The sequence below is a fragment of the Sitodiplosis mosellana genome, unplaced genomic scaffold (genome assembly GCF_009176505.1).
Source record: "Sitodiplosis mosellana isolate CC-2019 unplaced genomic scaffold, AAFC_SMos_1.0 Smas_scaffold_6197, whole genome shotgun sequence".
NCBI lineage: Eukaryota > Metazoa > Arthropoda > Insecta > Diptera > Cecidomyiidae > Sitodiplosis > Sitodiplosis mosellana.
The window spans coordinates 6,323,954-6,350,028 of NW_022601438.1; the positions used below are offsets into that span (position 1 = coordinate 6,323,954).

Consider the following 26,075-nt stretch of genomic DNA (forward strand, 5'->3'; position numbering starts at 1 on the left):
CAGCAGCAGCAGCAGCAGCAGCAGCAGCAGCAGCAGCAGCAGCAGCAGCAGCAGCAGCGTCAACGGGTACTACACACCATCTCAATTGAATTTCGATCACATTCCATCGCGCTCAATGCGTTTCGAAATATATGCGCTTGAACCGAATCAAACAACAATATTCAACGTAACTCAACAAGCAAGAACAGAACCAGTCGTCAGAGCTTCATCTTCTTTGAATCGATTGTATTACTCTCTACCATAACCATGGATGCACTTAATGCAATCGCTTATTTCGTTTGGTCAGTTTTTTCTTCCTCTTCTTCTATTCTCTTTCATCTTCTTTCCATTTCTCTCTCACCGTTTCTAGGCGAAATGGCTTGACGAAATGACCCATGAACGGCGAGAAAAACCCATGACTAGATGAATCGAATGCATATTGTGACGAGCGCACACCATCGGTCGTAGCAATGCCATCGCTGTTGGGCATTTCCAATTTTTATTATTCAAAATGGCTTTGTTTTGGTTGTGCATTCTCTGTGATTTTGTACATTCGAATCGGGGCATTAACATTATCGTAAAATGTTCAACCCAAAAATAAAAACATCGAGAAGAATTCCCAAACTGTCCAATGACGAGCGAAAGAAAACAACAGCCACATACTTTGAAGAAAATAGTTCTAGAAAACGAACGATTGAAATGGTAAAGTAGAAAACTTGATGGAAGCTTCCGATGAAGCAAGAACCAGAGTCACCAGAATAAAATGTGTTTGTACGCTATGCATGAGTGTGTGCGTGTGTGTGTGTTTTTTATGTTCTTGCAGCGCGTTCACTCTGCAGAAGAGTACGTCAGAAACCAGCTGAAAAGTTCTCGAAACCAAAACTATAGACGTTATGTCATTGACTTTTCATTTACGTCATTTCTCTCTCCTTCATCTTCTCCTCTTCACGGTTTCTTCTTCTCCACATTGTGTGTGCGTGCTTTTTTCCTCATCCTCCTCCTCTTCTTCTTGTTCTCTGTGTTAAGTTGAGTTCTTCCATTTTTTTTTTCTTCGTTAACATTTTGTATGAGTGGTTCTTCATCTGGTTTTTCTTCCATCCAACGACCGAAGATAACTCTCGAATGTGAGCGTGGTCGAAATGTTGAACATTGATCGCAAATTCATCGGCATATAGTTGTAAATGAGGTAGAACGTTGGACAAACATAAATGGCCCATGAAAAAAAAAATGCTTTCGACTTGAAACCAAAACAAGCGTACTCATCATGTTAGCTGCTTTTATTATTATTTCTTAATTATTTTCGTTTTTCTTGTTGTCGTTGTTGTCATCTTAAAAGCCCAAAATAATTGGCAGACGCGTACGCTTGATGGCCGTCGTTCAAAGTGGCATTAAGTAACGATATGTTTCAACATTGTGGCAATTTATTCTGTCACTCTGTTAAGTTGGTGTGTACGCTTAAGTTGTTTATATTTTTCATTTGGTTAAATTGATTCGACCGGCAACGACGAGTGAATCAGCAGTTTGGCGTTTTTTTGTCATAATAATATTTGCTCGTTTTTCTTCTTTGTTATTTTTTTTTGTTATTCTTGTCGTTTTTTCTTTCTCTCTCTCGCGATGAAGGCGAGAAAAAGAGAGAGAGAGAGAGAGAGAGAGAGAGAGAGAGAGAGAGAGAGAAAGAGAGAGAGAGAGAGAGAGAATGAAATGAACTCTGATATGAAGGCATTCAATTGTTCGGTACGTGGCAAAATGATGTGAATGCCTCCACCTTTTGTACTGGGATGTGTGTGTGTGTGTGTGTTTCTGTTGGATCATTGTATTTTCCATTCAAATGGTTCATGAGGTCACTGACACTGCATCACTCGGTCGTAACTTTCTTTCGGTCTGTCGCTTCTGTTTATTTGTTTATTTTAACCAATTTTCGTTTCTTTGATCTGGCGATTATCCCCCCAGATAGTTGCTCTTTTTCTTTCTTCTCTTTAGTGTGACAACATACATTTATCGTACGCACACTCTCTCATTCGCTCACACCAATATATCGACCAATCGACCGGACGACCAACAAAAAACTAGCGCGTTCATTGCTCCAAAAACCTCTCTCGTGCGACTGATATTCAAACGTTACGTCACACATATCAAAAGTTGCCCAAGTTAACAGCCATGGACATATATTCGTTTTATTATTTACACCATTGGAATGAGTCATTACACCGAAATTATTGTAAATTTGATTGATTTGTTGGAGTTGATAAAATTTTCATCAAGATACACATTCGACGCTGAGTGAATGTTTACAACTGTACATATTCACTCAGCGTCCAATGTGTTACTGTGCGAGAGAGAGAGATGGAGAGAGAGAGAGATGGAGAGAGAGAGAAAACCACAATCGGTTGAAAATATAGTAATTGTATAGATGAAGCGTGGCCAAAGTAAAACACGACATAAAATCAACTATCTAGATATATATAGATAGTGATGGAAAGAAAGAAAAGTGTTTTTGGTGGTCAGAGAAAGGAAAAATGAACAATGGAAGACATTTCATATCAACATTTTGAGATCGAAAATACATATACACACACACACAAGCGGCACCAATTTAATATGGTCAAATCCATCATCGTCATATCGTCGTCGGTTCATATAGCCATAACATAATTCGGTGCCAACAGCATTCATTTTCTCTGTATGGCATTCGCTCTAGTTGTAAAAGCGTACCAAATGTTTGTGTGTTTTGTTTTTCTTCTTTCCACGACTGAATCAAAACAACTCGTACTGAATAAGAGATGTCGAAAGAAAAAGCATGAAGAAAATAAATTTGAAAAAAAAACAACAACAACAATAACAACAGAGAGAAAACAAAAACAAAGCATACACACAACAACAACAAAAACTATGCACGAAACGAAATGAAAGCACCGCTGAGTGCAATGACTGTTGGTCGCCATAATAATACAGAGAGCTCAAGCATACACAATAGACGGTAACATGCAAACACAATTGTGCGCAATGCGTGTATGTGCTGTGTGTGTTTGTGTGTGAGTGAGTGAGTGTGTACAAAAATGTGTATAGGTCGATGGCGTGTAAATACTTTTTCCAACATCGATCTCTTGCAAAGAGAGCCGTCTTCATTTGCCCCGCGATTTTCAACTTATTTCCGCAGACCTGCCGAATGCATTCCGCTTATTCGTGCTAATTTTTTTTTTGCTCCTTCGCATATCTCTTCTCTTTTCAAATTGAAATTCGTTATGAAGATGAAGAGAGGAAAAAATTCTATATTTTTCGAAAAAATTTCCTGTCGACTAGCAGTGCTATTCTAGTACAGAAAGTCCATTTATCAAATGGATGTGCGTAGGAATCATGTTATGAGAACAATTGACATTTATGAAAAATTGAAGCAAGAAATTTAGAAGTGATATTTATTTTACTTAAAGCACGCACGAGTCTTCGACTGCCGTTGTCCGTTTCGCCCGCTCAAAAGCATCGAGTACATATAGTGCGAAAATGTACACACGAAAAAGCAATGTGCATAAGCTAGAAAACGAGAAAGAGTAACTCTATTCTAAGTGCATTCGCTAGTGTGTGACGCACGAGAGAACCAACACATTGTTGAGAGGCAAAAGCGAAAAAATGAGCTGTGTGCTCATGCCATCAATATATTGGCTCGAGGTTCGTTGCCCTAGTTTGACCTCGTCCAATTTTATTGCAATTCAGAATCACACTAACAATCGAACAAATGCGCTGGCGCACACATTTGCAAAATGCGATCGCGAATCATGCATTAGACATGATAAAATCTATACGGAATACGTTTGCTTCGTTCACTCACACGCTCTCGCTCACTTACTTAGTCACTCGTTTGCTCGCCTGACGGTGTTCACGTTGCAACTGCACTATCAAGAAACGAGAGAGCGAGCGAGAGAGAGTCGGAGAAAAGAAAGAGAGCATTGCATGTGCAAAACATTCTATATTACGGTAGTTGACGTTCTGCTGTGTGCGCTTTCGGAGCCAATTGCATCTGAGAGAGGGTCGATTGTGAGCATATACAGCGAATAAGAATAAAAGACGACCACATTATCAGTGTGACTGACACTATTGCAACCACTTTAGATTTTCGATGAAGTGAATTTCAGATCGAATCGCATTTTGGCATTCATTTCGACAGGGACATTAAGTCACCGTTTTCCCGTCAGAAAAAAGGTCGATATTATTTCTGAAATTGAACAGTTCAACTCAGTCCATTGAATGCATTCCAATCTCATCCTTTTCACTTTTAAAGAGAAAAACAATCAAATGAATTGCAAGCAGCCACCATTTAGGCTTGTCCTTTTTAATTACTTTAATTTGTTTATTCAAAATGAAATCGCTGTCATCAATTATTATCCAAATGTGTTAGTAGTTCGAATGACTTAAAATAGCTGCAGCTATAGAGCATTTGTAAACTCATTTAACCGATAAAGGTCTAGCGAATTATTTTCCCTCTCTTTCTCTTTCTGTCCCTTGCTTGCTCACCACTCACTCGTTCGCCTTGCTGGGAATGCAATGAACTCTGCAAGCTCATTTGTTCTCGCGCGCACTAGTGACGTCGATTGTGACCCTGTGAATACATTGCACCCGAAAACATGGAAGTTAGCTCTTTTGCTCTGAACGAAATAACACAAACTAGTGAACACAGTGCACTCGAGCAACTATATCCGAACTGTATCGATGTATGCATTGTATAAAAAATATGTTGCTCATATACATGGTTATGGTTGAAAATTATTTAAATTGTGTGTGAATTGTGCACAGTAGCTCCATGAACGCAATCGGGAAACATGTTTGCCGCAAACATTTGGTGCAAACATTCATGGGCAGTTGGTAGTGTGAAAGCGATACAACATGTATCACATGCCGCAACAGTGAACGCGCGCAAAACACACACTGATTGCATACTTTCGGGCGATTTTTTTCCCTCTACTTCTGATTTCAACTAAATATACCACTGATGTCATGAATTATGTATGGCAAAATGTTTTAACGCGATAAAAACCATTTTCTCCTTGAACAACTTGCAGCTCGATTCACCATATGGATCTGGTGCACAAGGACCTTTAATCTTTATTTTCAATGATAATGTTAACTAGATAATGGTAAAACATTGACAACTATCATAATCAAACTAGTAAATGTTGATGCGTCTTTTTTCTTCTTTTTTTCGTTTCTATCGAATGTGGGCGAACTCACAAAGTGTTTCCCATTTCCTTTCTCTCTCTCCGTCTCGAGCAAACAGTTTGCATGATAATCTGCTGCGTACACATTTGCACGCTGCCAAATGTGAATGACCTTTTTATTGAGGAGCATGGAGCTGAGCTCCGCATTGAAAAATGGTAAACGACTGTCAAATCGATTTCTATTCGACTGTTGTGCAAAATCGGGGCAATTCTATAGGAAACTGATCACAGCCATGGGCAAAGTAAATAAGGAATGTTTAAAAAAAAAATTGATGGTCAAATTTCCAAAGAAATGACTGAAACTTTTTCATCGTTATCATTATTTCCCAATCTGAGCTGGTCACATCTATCTGGTGTGTTTTAGATGGAATCCAGTGATGATTCTTGGTATTTATTCCACATAATATGCCATAGATAAATCATTCTATCAACTGTTGGAGCGATTCGAATGCACATGCAACAACGAAGAAATAAACGCAAGGTTTTTCAAGCCATTATGTGTACAATGATTTTGTTTTTTTTTTCCTTTTGCTCTACCAAGTGTGAGCTCTAGTCTCTCTGCTCTGTTATGTGTGTTTATGTATACATTGTATATAAAGCGGACGTTCGACTCGCTCGCAAGTCACATGCATGCACAAACTGTATGCGCAAAAGCGCAATGAAACTAAATAACCTAAATTGTGAGGTTGATGTTCCCAATTAGTGCAATGACCTATGAGTTATCCAACGTCACAACCAATAGAGCAGCAGCAGCAGCAGAAACAGCATGCACTATACATAGTGTGCATTGCACACACACACACACACACACACAAACAATAGTGTTGTGCATGATAATAGATTTTCGCGCTGTTTATGTGCTATATTTTCTTATCTGTCTTTTTCTCGCTCATTCGTTGCACACATCCAAAAATCATGTATCCAATGTAACCAGCAACTGGTCATTTTGATGGTGTACATACAACTAGCGAATTTAAACATGCGAGCGCGAAAATGCTACGATATTTGAACACGTTACATTTTCACATGATTATTTAATGCCTCCATTTCTTCCAAAGGAATTGAATTTTTTTCAAAATTTGATGAAAAAGCAGGTTTGATCCAGAAGGTTCTTTTCGGTTTGGTGGCATATCAAACGATCCAAGTGGAACTATATCGAAATGTTGGATTTTTTTTTCTCAACGCCAAAATTAAACATATTATAGCACAAAATCAATCAAAATACTTGTTACTATCATGATATTATGGGCAATTTAATGGATGCAATCGAATGAAGTCAATGCATTTAACAAGAGAGCAGCAGAAAGAGATAGAGTGAGAGGAAAACCATCCATTTGTAATACACTGCACATTGTGAGATTATTCTATTTATTCTTTGCATAAGGCAATGTCCTCTGTTGGTTGGGTCATGGCACACAACACACATCGCACTACGTTGCGCTGTATTGCGTATCGCTTGCGTTCAGTTGGTTTTTGTTTCATTTTCTATGTAACAAAAACGACGACGACGACGACAACGATGATGATGTATTCATGCTGCGATGCTATTTGATAAAGAGACCGGAATACGACGGACGTATGAAGGAGAGCGAGAGAGAAACAGAGATAGCGTAGGAGCTTTTAAATATATAAATATGCTCGAATTTAAAATGAAATGAACTTATAGTGTTCGTTGTTCGCATGTATTTGCTGTCATATTTCATCATATCGCTGTCATCATCACTTTCTCGTCGTTTCTGTTTTGTTGAAATGCATTCGAGCAACCGACCGCGCGCTCAACACACACACACATACTTAGAGTGCCATAGAATCTTATGTAGTCTCCCAATGAATTCTATTCAGAGACCAGCATATTTATTAGCATTCAAACATTTTTATGTACAAATTATTTATGTGAACGAAGAAAGAAGCGAATGATATTATGAAAAGGAAGAAGAAGAAGGAGAAGAAGAGCCAAAACAGACACACTGAGAGAGCTGACTTAAAGTATAGAATGAATAAGAATCCGACAACGTTTACACACATTTTAGTGTTGTGCACTTTCTGGTGCATGTGTTATCTAATCCGGTTGGTTCTGGTGTGTTTTGTTGCTCACTCAATATTTCTCTTTGTCTGTGTTTGTGTATGTATGTGGCTCTGTGCATGGGGATACGCTGGTGTGTTGGTTCGTTGCGACTGGAATGGATGTTGTGATAGGGCAATGCATGAGCTCAAACAAATCACCACACACTGATTTCATAGCACATACGACATAATTTTTCCTTTCATGGTATATACACATATTTTGTCATATAACATTCTTGTTTAATTTTTTTTTTATCACATTTATTTCGCAGGTTTTGCTTGGCTCTAGGTTCTGCGCACTCTTCTATGGGCCATGCTGCCGTTGAAATGAAAACCATACGTATATATGTACACGAAATGAGAATATGCTCACGACGACAGGAAGAACGATGCGAAAAGCAAAAGGAATCGAGCATAAGCGAATCGACTTGAGCAAGCAGCAGCAGCACAAGCACAACGAACAAAATGAAAACAGCACAAACAGCTCTCTAAACGGGGCAAACGAATCAAAATGAGAGCAATGACACTGCTCTCACACGGTTTTTCCTTGCACCAGCAACAACATCGGCAGCTCATACAAATCGATCTATATATGATCGAAAAAAAACCAATCCAACCAAGTGCATTTCAGTTTCATGCATTTCGGATCATTTGTGTGCAAATTGAGATTTTTCAAATGCTCACCATTTTCCTTGCTCAACCATCACCAATTAAATTGGTGCTAATGAAATCACGATTGAATTCACGTTTAAAACAGTATTTAGGCGATTTGATTTGGAATTCCGATTGAATGGAAGTTGAAAGAAAATATTTGGGAAAAAAACATGGGGATTTTTAACACACACACACACATGCTTACTGACAATTTGTTCAATAAATTACCATTTAAAATGCACTGTAAATGCAATGGAAATAATGATTTGAATTGGAACACTCACACATATGATTTAAAATGGTTCATTGAACCAATAACCGTTCGCGTTGTTCGAACTGCATAGTGCATTGTGTGTGTTGCGCGATGCAGACGATCGGGGGGAACGAACGAATGAAAACAAAAAGAAATGTTTAGAGAGAACGATTGAGAAAATGAAACGTGAGCGAGATGGAAAGTAAAAATGGCTCAAATCCACTTGGATTCGAAACGATGACAATATAAATTTAGAAAAGAAAACGTAGGAAGAAAGAGAGAAAAAACGAGATGTTAGGGAAAAAACCTAAAGTGTGCATGTCATCGTCCAATGTTTCGGATATAAAACAGCCAGAACTAACCTATCAGTACCTTTTGAAACATCGAAACTCAATAATAATAACGATGATAAATGAAAACTATAAACGATAACAAGACAAACGGGCAACTGGTTTAACTTGATAAAAATTGTCTCAGTTATTGTCTGTTTGGCTGCGCTGTTATCAAAATGTATATAGACTATGAATATTGTGCGATCGCTTGCGCGCGGCACTTTTTTTAAATTCCCTATTCATGTTGACACAAACCAAGTGCTGTGAGCATTTGACACATTTTCTTATCATAAAACAATCGTTCCGCATGTGACTTGAGTTCATACTCCTGCCCAAAATGTTGTTCCACACTTTTGATACGATGATACGGTTCTTTTCGAATCAATATTTTCGAGAAGAAAAAAAAACGAACAAATAAATTTTCCATTTTTGATCATTCCCTGTGTTTTCCTCTTTCATGTTCAAAACGTTTCAAATAAATCCAAATAATAGATTTGTTTTTGGAATAGAATGAAAGCGACACATAAAAAAGGTCACTAAACTCTCCATGTCTCTTTTTGTTTGCTGTGTGTGTGTGTGTGTGTTGTAGAGTGCACCGTACGCTGTGTGTTCACAGTGCATTTAATATTGTGCATGTATGCCTGCATTGGCGTTCACATAAAACTCCCTATATACTCTCTCTCTCTCGCTCGCTCGCTCGCTCGCTCGCATAACACACAATATTTTTGGTGTGCTATTAAAATGTTGCATTGGATTTTATTCAGTAAATTGTAAGGCTCGATGGATGCACACAATGTGCATTGGTATGGTTGCACAGTTGTGTACGCGTATACTTTATATCTGTGTGCGTGCACTGTATACACAGTCGATGTCGAACATGTGCGCGCTGTGTAGTATTGTTGGCTTCACCCAAATTCCAACTATGCATAAAATAAATAGAATCGTGTTTTTTTCTCGTTGTTGTTGGTATTTTCCAACATTATTTCGGTGTGCCTTTTAAAACCTCGAATTCGAGAGTCTTCATTGCTGGCATGGCACGGCAAGGTATGGCAAGGCATGGCATAGTCTGATCGACACAGTGTATACATTACAGTGCACATATTTGTGTCGTTCAATATATTGTGTCGTTGCACGAAAAATGCGGTTCGTCTTTTTATTTTGATCTCTTTCTCTCTCTTTCTCTCTCTCTCTCTCTCTCCCTCGTCTCTCTCGCATCGTCAAGAGTGCGTGACGTGAATATAGCGGGGGAAAAATGTAAGCGCACTAGCTGTAGGTCTGGATGAATTCCTGTTTGTTGTAATTTAGATTTCATGCTTATGCTGATTATGCATTTATACGGCCCCAGAAGTCACAACAACAACAAAAAAAAACTACTACTTTAAGAATCAACTGAAACCATTTTATGTGTGTATGTTATTCATGAGTGTGTGTTATTTTAACCGCGCTCTAAACGGAAATAGAATAAATAATCAGCCGGAATCGTTGATTACCAAAATGACTCCTCACGAAATGTGCTGATTGTTTCCACAAATAGATTTGAATTTGGTTGTTTTTATTTTTATTCGAACAAACTGAACAACGAACATCAACACAAACCGACAAAGCAATGCATCGCGATTCGACATAAACCATATGCTCATTATGATGCATGCTTGGTGCTTCATTCTTTAACGTATCGCATTTTAATATCGTTCATTTGCAGCGACTAAAAGTTATTTCCATTGAAAATCTCCACTAGACAATGCACTCCACATTTTTTGTTTTGTTTCTAAATCTAAAAGTAGCAGTAGTATAGACTGTGTTTTGACTTTGTTTTCCTCTCGAAAAACGTTAAATTCTAATTCTCAAGCGCTCCGTACTCAAATATTCCTTTTTTTTGATATTCGGTCGTATCAAGTGTTACGTGCGCTTTAAATTATCATTTCTTACATTTAACGGAAAAGTAAACAAAAATCATTTAAAAATAAAAGGAAAAAAATAAAACAATTCTAGTAAATGTATCGGTTCATGATCGATGTTCGATATGATTTGACAAAAGTATCTCTTGTAAACTTCCTGCGAAATTGGCACTCATTCGATCAGCTCAATGAACTGTTCAGTTTGTGGTGTCTTATGTATTTTATTCTGTGTTTTTTTTTCTGTCCATAAAATAAATGGTTTCTGTTGTTGTTGGAGGTAAGTCAGTTTACTTCCTTATTTCGGGCGTGTATATGTGTTATATTGCCTGCGATATTTACATCGTTGTGGCGTAGGCTCTATAGACGGGATCAAGGTAGCAGCCGAATGAGCTGGCTGATTACTCGGAAATGGGATAGAGAGGCAGATAGGCCGTTTCACGATGACACCACTTGGTGTGTGCGTATAGTGTGATATATGTGTATGTGTGGTTGGTGTTGATTAACCAGTCTGGAAAAAAAGCCTTCGAAACTGTCAGACGAATACGAAATGCATTGACTCAGAATATTAGAATACAATGGGCGAGTTGCAGCGGCCCACAGCACACAATATGTGCATCCAATATCTCGGACACTGTGTAAATATCGCACATCGTAATTACAACCCATCAACTTGAGCGCTGTGTGTGCGAGAGAGAGATTATGATTGCGCGACTGACTGGGACTTACCGCTCCTCGATTGTTATTATTGCTGTTGCCTTGAAAGCATTTTTGTCGTTCTGTCGCTGTAGCCGTTTTTCTTCTTCTTCTTCTGAAACGGTCACTGAGACGAAAATAAAAATTAGTCACAGATACAGAGCGCGGCAGAGAGACAGGCGCTTCAACGACGCGATAAGCGGCAAACAACAGCAAACAGTATTAACCCAAGTGCACAAGGTCAGAAATGGAAGTGGTTAACGTACACACACATTGTGTGTGTGTGTGTGTGTATCTGAATGTCCGAGTATATTTGAAACATTTTCGGTATTATTTACGCTGCTTTAATTCCATTCTCATTTTCTTTCTCTCTCTCTTTCTCTTGCACTTATTCTCCACTCATTTTTCTTCTTCTTCTTTTCAATGCGTATCATTTTGAATTGGCTTGAACCATCGTTTTACTCTCTCTATCTCTTTCACTAAAACTCGTTGCTATTATATTATTAAATGCACCAGTTTGGTTTCTGGTTTTTTTTCTTTGTTTTTATTGTTGTTTTCGCTTTTCATTTTTATTTCTTCCTATCGAATGTGTGTAGATGTTGATCGCATTCTTTGTCACCGTCCATGATCATAGCAGAAGTGTATGCACTGTCGAACGCATGAACTTGACGGTCATGGAGAGTTCAGAGTGTTTTTATGTTACTATACATTTTTCTCTCTTCCCTTTCTCAACACTTTATTCTCTATCACTAGGAAAATGTTGAGCTAGTCCGGATTGGATCGTTTTCATTACATCGTTTTCGTTGGATGAGTTAAATTTTTTGTTTTGTCAATTTGTTTCAATTATACAATTATTCTCACAGTTTTCGTTTCGTCTTGTCTATTTGGTTCTCATTCGGGGCTATTTTGACTAAGGAACGCGTCAACGTGTGTGTGTGTGTGTGTGTTTGTGTATGTTTCCCATGTCAAAGGAAAAAAACGGTTTGAATTCGATACTTTTGCTTTCATTGCAACACTTCGTCAACATTGTTCCGTCACAACCCGCCTGATGGATGGAATTACTTTATTATCGATTCATTTGTGTCGCTCAGATACAAAAAAGTGCACGAAACGAAAGAAAGAAAAAGGAGTTGGTATCGAATTCCATCCTGCCGCCCCCATTTTGAGTCTTCCACTTAAAAATGTGTTCCATTTTTTTGGGTTCAATAGAATTAGGCGTCTTGTAATGGTGAAGAGCTCTTCTCACAACCATATGCTTTTTTTTTCTAACCCTTTCTATTCTTGAGAACATTTCGTTGAACAGAAGAAAACCATTCAGATCAAAGCCCGGATGAGACTGGGAAAAAAGAAACTAGAACGATATCCAATTACCGTATGACACAAATTGTGATGGGAAAAAAAAACGAATCAGAATTGAGAATTGATTGAATCGTGCAACTAATTTCAATTTAACTTTTAAAATCCATTTTATTCGATTCGGTCATTTATCACACAGTGCGCACTCTGCACGTTTACGGTTGTTACAATTACGTTTGATACATACACACACAACGAATTGGCATTGGATTGAACATGATTCGTTTGTGACATCATCGCACCCACTGAGCATCTTTCTCATTCGCAAGCCGAAATGTGTTTAAAATAGCGCAGTGTGCGCGCGTGCGAATTTCAATCTGTCTAGTGCCTGTATCTCGTTCTCGTCCAAGCGCGATCAATTATGTTCGCCAGTGTCCGTGTGTGTTCCGTATACGTCAGAGGCAACGGACAATACGAAAAATTCGTGCAAATCACATACGAAACAAAAACAAATGTAAAACCGAAGTGATCAGCGATTTCGGACCGGGCTATTTTTGAATGAGCGATGACTGAAAATATGATGAAGGATAAATAAATACGAAATCTATATCAAAGCGCTTCCGTGTTCTGATGAACTGTGTTTATGGTTTTATTTCATTGTTTTTTTTTTTCTTTCTGGTTTCTCTCAACTGTGGCTTCTGGTTGATTTCCGTTTTGTTGCAAATATCCGATTTTTCATGTAACATGAGACCAGAAACGGGTCAGGCGCATCGAAAAATCATGGTAACATTGAAAAAATATGTCGCATTTTTGGTTGTTTATTTTTTGTTTGTGGTTGTATGGTTCTTGTGTGTTTGTGTGTTGATGTGTGGATGAGACGGGTGAGCTCGCGATCACTGTTTTTCGGCACACACAATCAAATTTCATTCGATGCGTTCATATTCTGTTCATTCTTATTATCGGCTCAACGCCACCATTTATATATATATATATATATAGTATGAAGTACGTATGGCAAATACAGATGATATACACGATCGCATAGCGTTACGCGCACAGCAATCAATGTTGCGAACGATTTGTGCGAAACGTATGTTATTCGCGACATGCGAAAAAAAAAAATCCACACGGAATGAGTGTATCACGCCTTACGCGCAATGGCATTGAGCGAGTTTGTTAAACTCTTTCAACCGCTTTGATTTTATCGGGATAACTTATTGAAATAACATTGAAAAAACAGTTTTTTTCCCCTTTTTCGTTTCGATGTGTATGTGTGTATGACTCTCTTTCGGTGACACTGTTTTAGTTCCCATCGTGCACTTCGTTTCGAGCGCTTTGCTAATTCCTTGTTCTACCGCTTTTCCTACATTGATATCTCCCCGCTATGTGTGTTTTGTTGCTGGCTGCTATTTTTTTTTTTGTTTCTGTGTGATTTTCTAATGAGCACGTCGCTGCTCTGATTAAAAGCCACTCAATAATGATCATGAGATATTTGTTTCACTCGCATTTGCTGGACATAAGACAGACCTTGTGATATGGTCTGCTGATATGCTACAGCTCAATCAATTTATCAGCGCAGTGCTTAACTATCGTAAAAATGTAGAGTCAAATGTTTTTTTTTTCTGTTTGCTTCGTCAATAGACTTTCATTAAGAAGGAACTCCTTATTTACTCGAACGAAATCAACGAATTTTATTTTCATTTCTTTAATCACACATACTATTCATGGATGGTCTTGAACTCTCTTCGCTATAGTTAATTTTTTTAGACACGTTTTTTTTCTGTCGCTCAGTTATAGATAATTTCGGTGAATTTTTTCATTTCGGAAATTGAACACGAATTCTTATCGAACGATCGATCAATTCTCCTATCATCGACACTAAGAAATTAAAAATACAAACAAAACGGTGGTCAACATACCTTGCAGCCTTCACATGAGTGTACGCCATAATGAAATCCGGATGCTTTATCGCCGCACACACGGCACAAAACGGTTGTTCCATCAAATTCTGGTGAAATATTGGGAAATAGAAGAAAAAACAGTTCAATTAAATTCAATTCCTATACTTTTGGAAAATTAACCAGGTGGTTTTAATTTTGGTTTTCTTGTCTTCAAAGAAAATATGTATTCATTGGTGTTTTTGGGCACTGAAAAAAGTCGACTGTTAACCGCGGAAAGAATTCCGGTTTTTGTTTGTTCGATGTTTATTTCGGCCTAGCCAAAATTGAAATTGACAATGTGTTCAACGACGGAAATGAATGGCAATAAAACGAAGTAGTTCCATACGATGAAAATGAAGAAAAATGTAAAAAAAAAAATTGTAGCATGTCATAAGTTCAAAGTTGTATCTCGTTCTCGCATTTATGCACTAAGGTGCTACGAAAGAGCGTATTTTTCGGGTTTTCTGGTGTTGTGTGGCCACAAGTGCTACCTTGAAACAGGTAAATGGCTTTGTAAACACGATGCAAAATGACATCGTGTACTGGCTACCAGCCACAGCAGCAGAAGCCGCAGCACCACGGCCAAATAAGGTAAACCAATTCGAAAATAGACGGTCCAAAATTGGTTTAACTTTGCGCACGATGCCCTTTTTTCCAGTCTTTTTTTTCTTCTTTTTGATAATAACACCGTTGAGAATACTCGTTCGCGCGCGTGGTTTCGTACAATCATTCAATGATGATTTTTCAATTTATTTCGTTCCTTTTCTCACTCTCGATCGGCATTTTTTGCGCCATAATCACAACAACTATTGATCTTTTGGGCTCGGTGATAATTTATTACAGGCCAGTTCTCTGTTCTTCAGTACTGGTGTATGTGTGTGTCATTTGCCTGTCCACTCCGATTTCTTCGTATTCCGGAGTACGCGTTTTCATTGTTTAGTAACAAGTTTGAAGAGAATATTTCATTTCATACAAACACGTTCGATTGTTTGTGTATAAGGTTTTTTTTTTCTTTCTCATTCGCATACTCTTCGCAGTATCATACATATTCATTGTCAATTGTAAACTTTGGAGTCGTTCAATGAACCTTTTTTTCCATCAATATATCGACTGAATGATTCGTGGTTGGTTTATACAGTGTGGCTTTGCCACCCAATATTTGAATATTTTGGTGACACAGGCACGCTGTATAAAATCTATATCAGGCGGGCGTGAGTTGGGATTTCTGGTTTGGCGTACGATTAATTGCAATTGGCAAGTTGTTGACGGTGGTCGAATTCCAAAAATCATTATTTCATTTATGGTAAACCAAATACCACGATCCGCCGAGACCATTTCACAAATTTATAAATGCGCATTCATTTAAAAGCGATACAGTGACATCAAAAACCTGAATATCAGTCGATGTGTGTGTGTGTGTGTGTGTGTGCCGTATTGAATTTTGGCAATCCAATGTCATCTATACAAACCAATTGTATTTTTCAAGTTCAAACGGTTATTTGCCACTGAAAAATGCACTACGGTTTATCCACCGTGATATAAGCGCGGCGAACTGTTAGTTTTTCAGTTTTGGCTCATCTATTTCGTATGTTTGCGTTTGTATTGGTTTTTGTGGGTGTGAAAGAGGCATTGGGCACGAACATTGATTTCGATTATGTGAAATGTATCACGATGTATTTTGAAATTGTGGCTTTTCAATGTGCATTCAAACAAAGTCAAACAACACAAATTCATTGATGGAATTAAAACGACCGTTGCACACTTTCTTTGCTTTGGCAAAAAATGCCTTATTTACGCCAAGTTTATTTTTGTACGCTATCGTTGGAAACGACAGAAAAAAAACGGTTTCAGAAAAAAAAAATACCAGCCAATAAAAATGATATGTCATTAATTTGCTTTGATTTCCATTTCCATTTCAAAACGAAAAGAAAAGTGCTGAATCCATCGGCCACTTTTACTCTTCTCTTTGTATTGGATATGTCGATCGAATCGCTCTCAACAGATTGCGATGCAACAACAACAACAACAAAAACGAACTCGCTCTGAAAATTTCGCGGTTAATTGAGCATTTGGTCTATACGAATTTCTTTTTTTTTTCACTGTTTCAACATGCTCTCTGCTATCTGTGTGTTCCCATTTCTTCTTGTTTTGCTCGCTTTTTTTTGCTCCGTTCTTCTTTCTCTTTGACCAAATTGCACGGTGAATGTCTTTCACCTCTTTTCTTTCGTGTTTTTTCCTCTCGCTTTCATACGATATTCATTTGGGGTAGAGAGTTTTCATCAATTTATTGACCGATTTATGCATCGATCGAAAAACAATAGGCTACCGAATATGTCGAATACGGTCGAAGTTCGTTCGATGGGCAACAGCATGTACAACAAATTTCACTGAATTAATGTACACTTTGCACAACCACAAGCAATGGTATGGCCAAGGAGCTATAATTTTTCATGTCAAAAAGTCTATCATTTAAATCTCGTTAAAGGTCAGTGTGCATTAACGAGGCAATCGATTTGAAGATGCATCGTTAGAGCACAAACGATCGCCGTAAAGTCAATTCAAAGGCCGTTTTATAGGCGAATGTCAATGACCTAACGCAATATCAGTATACACAAGCAAGCGCGATACATGTTGGCACTGAACGATGAAAAAAGAAACAAGAAAAATCGAACATAAAGCTAACAACCATTATGCATTAGATTTGGAATGGAATACTGAGGCCGCAGAGAGAATGAGAGAAATATTGTGTGTTGTTTGAACATGGTACATCGCGTATTGTGTATCTTGATGCTGCTTCACTGAAACTTTCACTTCAAAAATATATACTCCGTTGAGACAGCTGAAAGAGAAAACGCAGCCGCTGAACGAAATGAAATTGATTTATTCGTCTAAGCGTGCGTTTCGTTGCAGTCATATCTCACATACACACTCTCAAAGTGTGTGTGCGAGCGAGAGCACGACTCACATCTATACAAGTCAACGGCACACAAATCACGTGCAGAGGCTCAAATAAAAAAAAAACAACAACATATAATCATATCGGCTGTTCTCCCCTTTTTCGGTCTCTCTTTTTCTCCCTATCTCTCTCTCTGTCTCACGCGCGATCATATTAAATTCAATGAACTGGATTTCGATATTAGCGGCGCTGAATTGAGATATGTTTTGTACTCGAACGAATCTGAAAAGCCTAGTTTATTGACATTGATATTTGATCGTGGCGCAGTGCATCGATGGAATGAACAGCGATGGAATGAATGGATATGTTGACAACAATGTGTATGTTTATTGCTTGGCCATTTGTGTGAATGCAGGCTTTTTGCGTTCAAAGCACGTGAATAATCACAATTTTATAAACAATTTTCACATCTGACTGCATCATTATCATTTAGAAAATTCAATTTGTCTATCAATTCCATCACATAACAACAGCAATACGAAAAAAAATATTTATTTTTCGATGCAGTTGTTGTGTGGCCTGTGGCATGCACCGTCTAATTCATTGCAATTGGAGCGGCACATTGAATTTTGCCAGTAGACCAAACGAGACATTCAATTAATTTTATCTTGCGGCCGAAGCGAACATTTTTCACTATCGGATTACACTTGCACGCCACAAACATTCGTCCACATTCGAATCGAATGCGAGTGTGTGTGTGTGTGTGTATTTGTCTGAGTTATTGATATGTAATTAAAAACGATAAATCTAAAATGTGAACTGGTCTGCATCGATATGTGACTGTGGTCATGGCGTTTCCAAATGCATGTGTGCATCGGTTGAGTGCTGTTTCGACAGTATCAATACAGTCCATTTCACGTATAAAAATAAAAATGAAAGTGTTTTCTAAGTTGATCGTGAAAATTCCGCCCGAAATTGGGTTGAATTGATTATCATGTCGTGTTACACGTTTTATCGAGAGTGAAACGCCCTTGCAACACCTTTCTTCAATCATCGAGAGCAGAAAAAGCGTACGTTTCATTCTATCTCGACGAGTCAAAATTAAACAATTTGGTACAATTCGATTCATTTTTGCATGGAATGGTTTTTGTGTTGACAAAGCGTTGTCGAATTTTGGCGGGCGAATAAATGAAGTTGTTACCGATATTTAATTCTGGTTCGCCTTTCACCGAACTGGCAACAGTTGCATCCATGACGGGATATGTGTTGGTGACTGTTGTCGTTACGGTTGGTGATGATTTGATTGGTGGTGCCGGTGGTGGATAATCCTGTGGTATTGACTGCGTTGCCACTTTGTAAATGACACTAGTCTGTTGTGTTTGAAGGGGTGCTGGCCCAATACGAATCACTGATTGATGCATTTTGAATAGTTTTGTTTGGTTTTTCTCGCACTTTCTAAGAGCTTCAATTCAAAATAGTCAATATAATCCTTCGGTAAATTGTCCTTTATTTCAAGCACTTTTGCTTCATTTTCTTTTTTGCACGCACTAATTTCCGTCTTTTTCGTCTCAATTTTCGTTTTGATGAATACAAATCGATTGTGTGTTGTAATCCTTCTTTTTTTTTGTCGTTTGGTAATAATATTGCACCGAAAATCTTCACAAAATTGCAGTTACACTGAGTATGTTTTTTTTTCTCTCTCAAAAATATGTCGCTTATATCACACTAGATTCTGAACTTATCTTGTTTGTTCTTGCTTCAAAAATCCATCATTTGGAGTTGTTTTGAGATGTGTCAATATGTTCTACTGTTGGTAGTAGCTAGTAAATTCTTCACTGTTGTGTCACCGAAATAAAAAAAAACCCGCTCGTGTCTGAATCGGTTGTCGTTCGCTGAACAATTGCACGCGATCGAATCTCGTTGATCATGAAATAAGTGAACAATATTTTCGTCGGTTCTGTTCACCTGTGTGTATCTGTGCATCAATGTACCAAAGTAAACATATCATGCATAGGCAGGCCGATACAGTGTAAAAAGGAGCGGCCCGCTGTGTATTGTGCGTATCGCAATGACACTGAACTTATGCAGACCGACAAAAAAGCGAAACGAAATAAACTTTCAAGATCACCAGCGTTCAATAAACTTCGAACGTTAATAAATTTTGATCATATTCTTCTCTCTGTGTCTCGCTGATTTTTTTTTCTGTGCTTGCTTCGTGCTTGATCTGTTATCGATATACTTGTGTATCGCTTTGTCACTGTTGTCATTTGCTGTTTTAATTGATTTCCGTACAATTTTTTTTTTCTGTTTGTTTGCCACACACACATACACTCCAAAAAAGACAAGTGAATTGTCTGTTATGCACTTCAGATTCAATGTAAGATGAAATTCGGATCGGATGGGGTATGAATTATTTTGTTTTTTTTTCTTCTTTTCGCTCACGATCACTTGTCAATCTCCTCATATGAACACGATCACTAAAATTCTGGGTTCGATCGCATTTCATCGACAAATGAAAATCACTTCCAACACTTTCGGTGAAGAAATTGTAGCATGAGCATTTAAATAGAATAAAATTTGTGATAATTTTCCTTTATGTGTTCTTTTTTTTTCGGGGAAAAAATGATAAAAAAAACGCCAATATTCACTGTTGTGCGTTAAACTCTTTCGACGTTATAAACATCATATGCACACTCGATGATTGAATTTCGAATACGAACAACGGAAAAAAAATAATAATAATGGGAACAAAATGGTTTTCGTGGCGCAACCAACGAAAGGAAAATTTGTACTGATGATGAGTGAAGTCTACGGCTTACCAAACGTAATATCACATTGAAGGTCAGGTAGTGGGGATGTACACATTAATATATAAAATAACATAACATACAAGCACAAAAAGAGAGCGAACGAATGTGAACGGCGAGAGAAAATGTGTGTACATATGACAAAACCCGACGAAGAATGAACAGACGCAAACCAAGAGAAGTATAAATAAAAAAAACGTACGCAACTTAAACTACATACACATATAGACAATCAACGAACTCGAAACCATACGATGGAAAATCGGAGCGTGCGCGCACGCTTGCTTCGCTGCAGAAAGCGAATATACGCACGATCGCGACGACGCTCTGCTTTTCGATTTGTTGTTTCGGTATTTTTCATTTCATTATGCATATACTTGATGCTCTCGCGCAAACACGCACGCACCACACACACACACACAAACGCGATAGTCGTATCGCCGGTCGCTGACGTACCGCGCAATACGCTATGGATCAAGCAACCATTTCTTGCGACTCAATCGCAGCATTTTCTATTTGTAACGAGATCACAATTATGCTTTAACACAGCGAGATTTTCAACGATCTGTCTGGCCAGGAGAAAATTAACCAGTTGCAGAAAGAGTTGAATCAATTTTCACATCAACTGAAATACGTTTCACGATCGCTTCAGAATATTTTAATCGATTTGACTGGAAAAAATTTACATTTATCCAAATTTTCGGCTAAAATTTGCCTGAAACCATCGTCGAGCATAACAATCACCAAAAATGCTCGTCGATCTAAAGATTTTGCAGTGAAATAGTGCCGCATTTGATCGACCGTGGTTAAGTGAACAAAACGAGTCAAGAGCAAATCCTATAGTTGTATTGATCGAATGAGCACGGAAACAACGACACCGACCGACAGTGAAACAGCTGCACACGTGGCCTACGTATGTTTTTACTTGTGCTCGCTACCATTATCTCCCCGTCACTCTGTGCAAGCGTTCACATTTTTGAAGGTGGTTCATTCCGAAATTGATCATTTTGACCAAATTCAAAAATGCTTCCGATTTGTTTCCGGGAATTGTTGTTAATCCTGTTAACCATTTGCCTGGGCCAGTTAGAACGATGATCGAGTGCCATGGGACAGTTAGAACGATGCATTGGATAATCGAGTGACGGTATTGTCGATGAGTATATTCGGGTTTTGGCATCCGTATTATGGCGGAGTCGCACATAAAACCAATAGTTTTGGCTATGGATAGATAGCGCGGGTATGAGGTTGCGTTGAGTCGCGACGTTGTACTTGAAAAATGTTGAACACAGACATACAATGTATATGCGGGCAATGACGTATAATTTACAATGATCATCGTAGCAATGAACGCGCGTTGAACCACGATGCATTTCGATTCGAATGGAATGGAAAACATTCACTCACAGTAAGAGTGAGAGCCTAAGCAAAGAGATGGATTGCATGCAATAGCTGAAATAAAAATGTTGGTATATTTCGGATTGGTTACGCGGTCATATGGCCTTTTCTCTATTACTTACTCAATTTCACATATCTCTATTATCTATCCGTTCGTATGCTTATTGCGCTCATCGCATCGTAGCATTGGCAGCAGCATTCAAACCAATAAATTTTGGGTTAATGTACGCACCGAAGAGCAACGAAGAGAAAATTGGACCGTAGTGAATTTGAATATTGTTTGCTTGTCCATAGGCACAGCAACTTTTCACTTGATCTCCGCATCAAATGCAATTGATTTTGATTTCTCTGACTCTTGTGTGATTTAGGTTCGGATGGACTTTTGGAAATCATTTCGATTTTGACTCAAAAATGATCTCATTCAAATTCCATTAGGCTTGTCTGTCTTTCAAAGAAGGTTGCAAACACTTATTGAACTTCAATCGTAAAACAAATGATTTGTGGCAAATCTGGAGCAATATACGCTTTTTTCCATAACAATAAGCGGTAACGAATTTCAATGTTGTTCGGTAGGATCATGTTCCGAGCGTGTTGGCAATGAAGTTCATGGTTAACCAAACATTGCGCCCGCGTTCATTATAATTTACATAGCCAGCCAACTGAACGATATGAATGTTGTCAAAAGTAAATGAACGATTGTATGCATTTCGATAGCGCGTCGCGCTGTGTTGTGTGTTATGGTTTTATTTTCTCTCTGTGTCATCTATTCCTTCCTTCCTTGTTTATCTCTTCTTGTCGGTGTTTTTCTTTGTTCTGTCATGAGTGTTGAGTTTTTCAAATGAGCTACACCGATAGATTTCAGTAAAATCGAACAAATGGAGTATAGAAAATGAAGAATTGATAGAAATCGTTTTACAAGCATGAAATTTTCGAAAACGAATTCGCTTCCAAACACATTTGAAATGGGTTTGTTAAATTTCATCGCTATTATGGCCATAAAAGGATTTGGTGATTCGTAACGGTCCTTCAGTTTGAACTTCCACTTTCCGTGATGTTCACTCTCTGTGTGTATTCTGTACTGTTTTGAACATTTTGATAATGAAATTATTAATGGTTTTATCTTGAACACCAATTTAGCGGCATAAAATCATGACGGCATTTCAACCATGAAAATAAACGTAAATAAATGAGCAAAGAAATGTCAAATTTCTGTTTATGGCTGCTTTGAACACCGAAAAGAAGACCAAATCGTGTGACTCAGCCGGAAGCTTAGAAGAGCAGATGATTTCGTTAAAAGCCAGTCAAAATATTCGCCTCGGTTCTTATATCGAATGAGTTATTTCCGAGATGAAAATGAAATCGCGCAACATTTTTGTTTGATAAAAATACAATCAGTATTTTGATAATGAATTTTGGTCGGTTGTTCAATGTGACATTTGTTTTTTTTTTTTCTCCGTTGGATTCAATTTTGCGTCGAAATTCAAAATGAGCCAGCAAAAGCAGCGCAGTGCAGATCGATTCGATCGTACTGTGATATTGTACTGTGGATGGCAAATTGCAGCAATCGCGTGAGAATTGCCGCGGAAAGAGAGTAAACAACGATGCGCGAGCGCGCACGTAAAAGTCGCGCTAGCAGAAACCAAAAGAAGAAAAAATGTGATGCTACTCAAAGTGCAACGACACAAAAACTATCGCGTTTAGCTCGGTGCACGCGCGCGCACACACTCTTTTCGAGGCAATTGACTTTGTCATGGTTCCGATTGTAATCAAATGGCGCACAATGATCGTAGGCTGATTCAATTAGTTTTCCAACGTGCGCAAACGAAAACATAAAATCAACGAATTTATCGATCAAAAAGCGAATTTGCTGAAGCTCGAGCTCTTGCCGACACCAAAATCCCAGCAGATACATTCACTTCGTTTTAATGTTTGTACAAATTTGCGAAGCCCAAAAGTGAATCAGACACATACACATAAACATTTTTCATGTGGCCAAAAACCATTTGAGTCGGAGGAATGCCGTGTAGGACGACGACGATGATGATGACGTTTCGAAGAGGCTATCGGATCATGAACGAAATTGAATTAGTGCAGTTTGTATTCGGTTCGTTCGCATTGCAATTCAGTGTGAATCGTTTCAGTTTAAATTTAATCATTAGGTAGTTGGTTTGTGTGCGCGAGTTCATTTTTTTCTGCTTCTTCTTTGTTGTTGTTTTTTTTTGGCAATGGCCTCTGTGTATAGCAATGCAGAGAAGAAATTTTGTGCAGCAGAGTAGTGTAAGCGATTAAGTGAGCGCATGCACACGGTAAAAAGAACAACAACAGTCGAATCGCGAGTGCGCGCACGCTCGCATATGGCTTGGAAGAAGAAAAGAAAAAGGAAAAGAAAGGGAAAGAAAGTTCAATATACTCATTGAACGATGTGAAAATGGCGAGAAAAAAAACGAGCCAAGTATCATATCGTTCGCTGAAGCATACTCAACATATACGAAGAAGATCATCGATATGTACGGCGTACGTGCACACAAGAAAGTTGCATTTGAATGTGCTAAAATAAATGAGGGGTTTGGAGCGAAAATGTCATACAGAAATTTCGAGAGGAAAAATGTTAAATGAAAAGAGATAGTTATATAGTTCACTATAGTTGACGATACAGTTAACTATATAGCTATCACTTTTCCGCTCATTCATCATCGACATTTTTCCGCGCAACTTTTCTGTATTACATTTTCGCTCTAAACCCCTCAAATAAAATACAACAAGCGCGGCATGCACAGGCACACAGTACAACGCACGTTGAAGATGCCATGAAAGCACTCTCTCAGCACACACACTAACACATTTAATGACAATGAGAAAAATACATCGTCAGCGTTTAAGCTTCAAAACACCGTGCAAAGTGTGCGTGTATGCGTCATACCGAGGAAGATGCATTGCATATTTGCTTCTTCTTTTTCTCTCTGTAGATTGCAGGTAAAGGAACTTTAAAGCGTTTCATGTATGGTCGGTTGCTTGAAAGCCAAAGAAATGGCCAAACAATGTTCAGTGCAATTCCATATGATTCAATCACATTACACGCGCACACACGCGCACAGCGTCGTCATTATCAGCATTGATACAGAAAAGCTCCAACGAATGGCAAGTGGACGAAACGGCTTCATCAATGTCGATCAAAATGCACATCATGGTGAAATAGTTTCTAGCCGCTGCCTGCATTGAGTGACTGGTCCGCGTGTTTCCTTTTTGCCAAAGACCATCATCGTTTCTATCAATTGTGCATTTTATTCGTGTTTCGCGATATTTTATTTTTTTCGTCTTTGTTCAGTTCAAACATCTTTTTGGTTGCGTGCACTGTACAGATTGTGTGTACTCTATCGTTCACATCACACTGGTTTATACATACACACACATTCACAAAGGCGAACCAACAACAATGGCAAACAGCAAGCAAAAAAAAGAAGAAAGATGCATCTTGTCAATTTGTGTGAGCCGCTCACTCTCTCAGTGCACTGCTGCTGCTGCGGCTGCTTGGCTTCGGCGAAGAGGAAAGCAAAAACAACGGCAAAAATTGTTGATGAGGTCATTGTCTTTGTTTCTCGGAATTCTGTTCGTTGCACAAACACAATTTATTAATATTGGTGTTGGATATGAGCGAATGAAAAAAAAACTGGCCACATTACACACGTCACCATTACTACCGATTCGATGGTGTGCGCGAGGTACACGCACAACAACATCTAGCATCATCTCGATATATATTGTTTATGAAACGGCTTTTGATTCGTAATGCGACGATTTTTATGAGTAAACAATTTCGTGTTGTGGGATGAATCCATTTAAATGGGTTTCGAGTGGAGTTCAAATTTTAAAGCCTGAACCTTTTCGAATGGAACAGAAAAGTGAGTGAAAAGGTTGAAAAAATGTAAAAAAAATTGTCGAGAAGAGTGAGTGCTTCTTGCATTCAGTGCGATTTCTGAGTCAAACTTTGGAATCTCCGAAATTTTCATGGTTCAAGCGACGGCGGAGATGAAGGCAATCTTATCGATTTTCTATTGAGGAATCATAATTTTCATGTTGTGCGAAGCGGCATCGACCGAGAATGGATTCTTCATTTGCAGCAATTGCATTACGTGTCTGCCTTTCGTTTTGTCTGTTCGCATATTTGCGTGTGTAATGTTCAATAATAACGATCGTACATTACACTGTACAACGCAAATAATGTAACAACAAAAACAACAGCGAAATATAAACGAGCGAACGAACGAAAAAAAAGCCTGAAATGAAATGATTGTCCAAGATATAAAGATACCAATTACGGTGGCTCATTGAATAGCAAAACGAAGTTGTGATGTGAATGCACTCTCATCGCACACACACACACACACACATCTCTTTCTCTTTCTCTCTGTCTCTCGGGCCGGCTTGATTTTCCAAACTCTCTCGAAATAAATAGCTAACGCTCGACAGCAACAATCTCAAATATCTATTCGTTTTTTTTTCTCTTCATTTTTCTTCTCTTCGGCCCACTTCAGTTTGTTATGCTTTTTGTTGTTGTTGTTTTGCTTTTCACGAGTTGCACAGATATTTTTCGTTGGATAAATGGTATGTTTTGTTTTTTTTTTTTTTTGTTGATTTCCTTTCGATTGAAATTTGATTGGTTA

General features: G+C 38.3%; 1 protein-coding gene across 2 annotated transcripts in view; it reads right to left on the reverse strand.

Moving 5' to 3' along the window:
• LOC129577416 (ecdysone-inducible protein E75) overlaps positions 1–26,075 on the reverse strand; it is a 136,403-nt gene that overhangs the window by 76,252 nt on the left and 34,076 nt on the right. The window contains exons 1-2 of one of the 2 annotated variants that reach the window (XM_055464391.1): positions 18,414–20,008; positions 14,296–14,384 (exon numbers count right to left, since the gene is read on the reverse strand). In XM_055464391.1, coding sequence (XP_055320366.1) covers positions 14,296–14,384; positions 18,414–18,633 — 309 coding nt within the window. In that variant the 5' untranslated portion in view covers positions 18,634–20,008. Of the gene's footprint in view, positions 1–14,295; positions 14,385–18,413; positions 20,009–26,075 lie in introns of those variants that run through there. The other variant, XM_055464392.1, reaches the window with a different exon arrangement.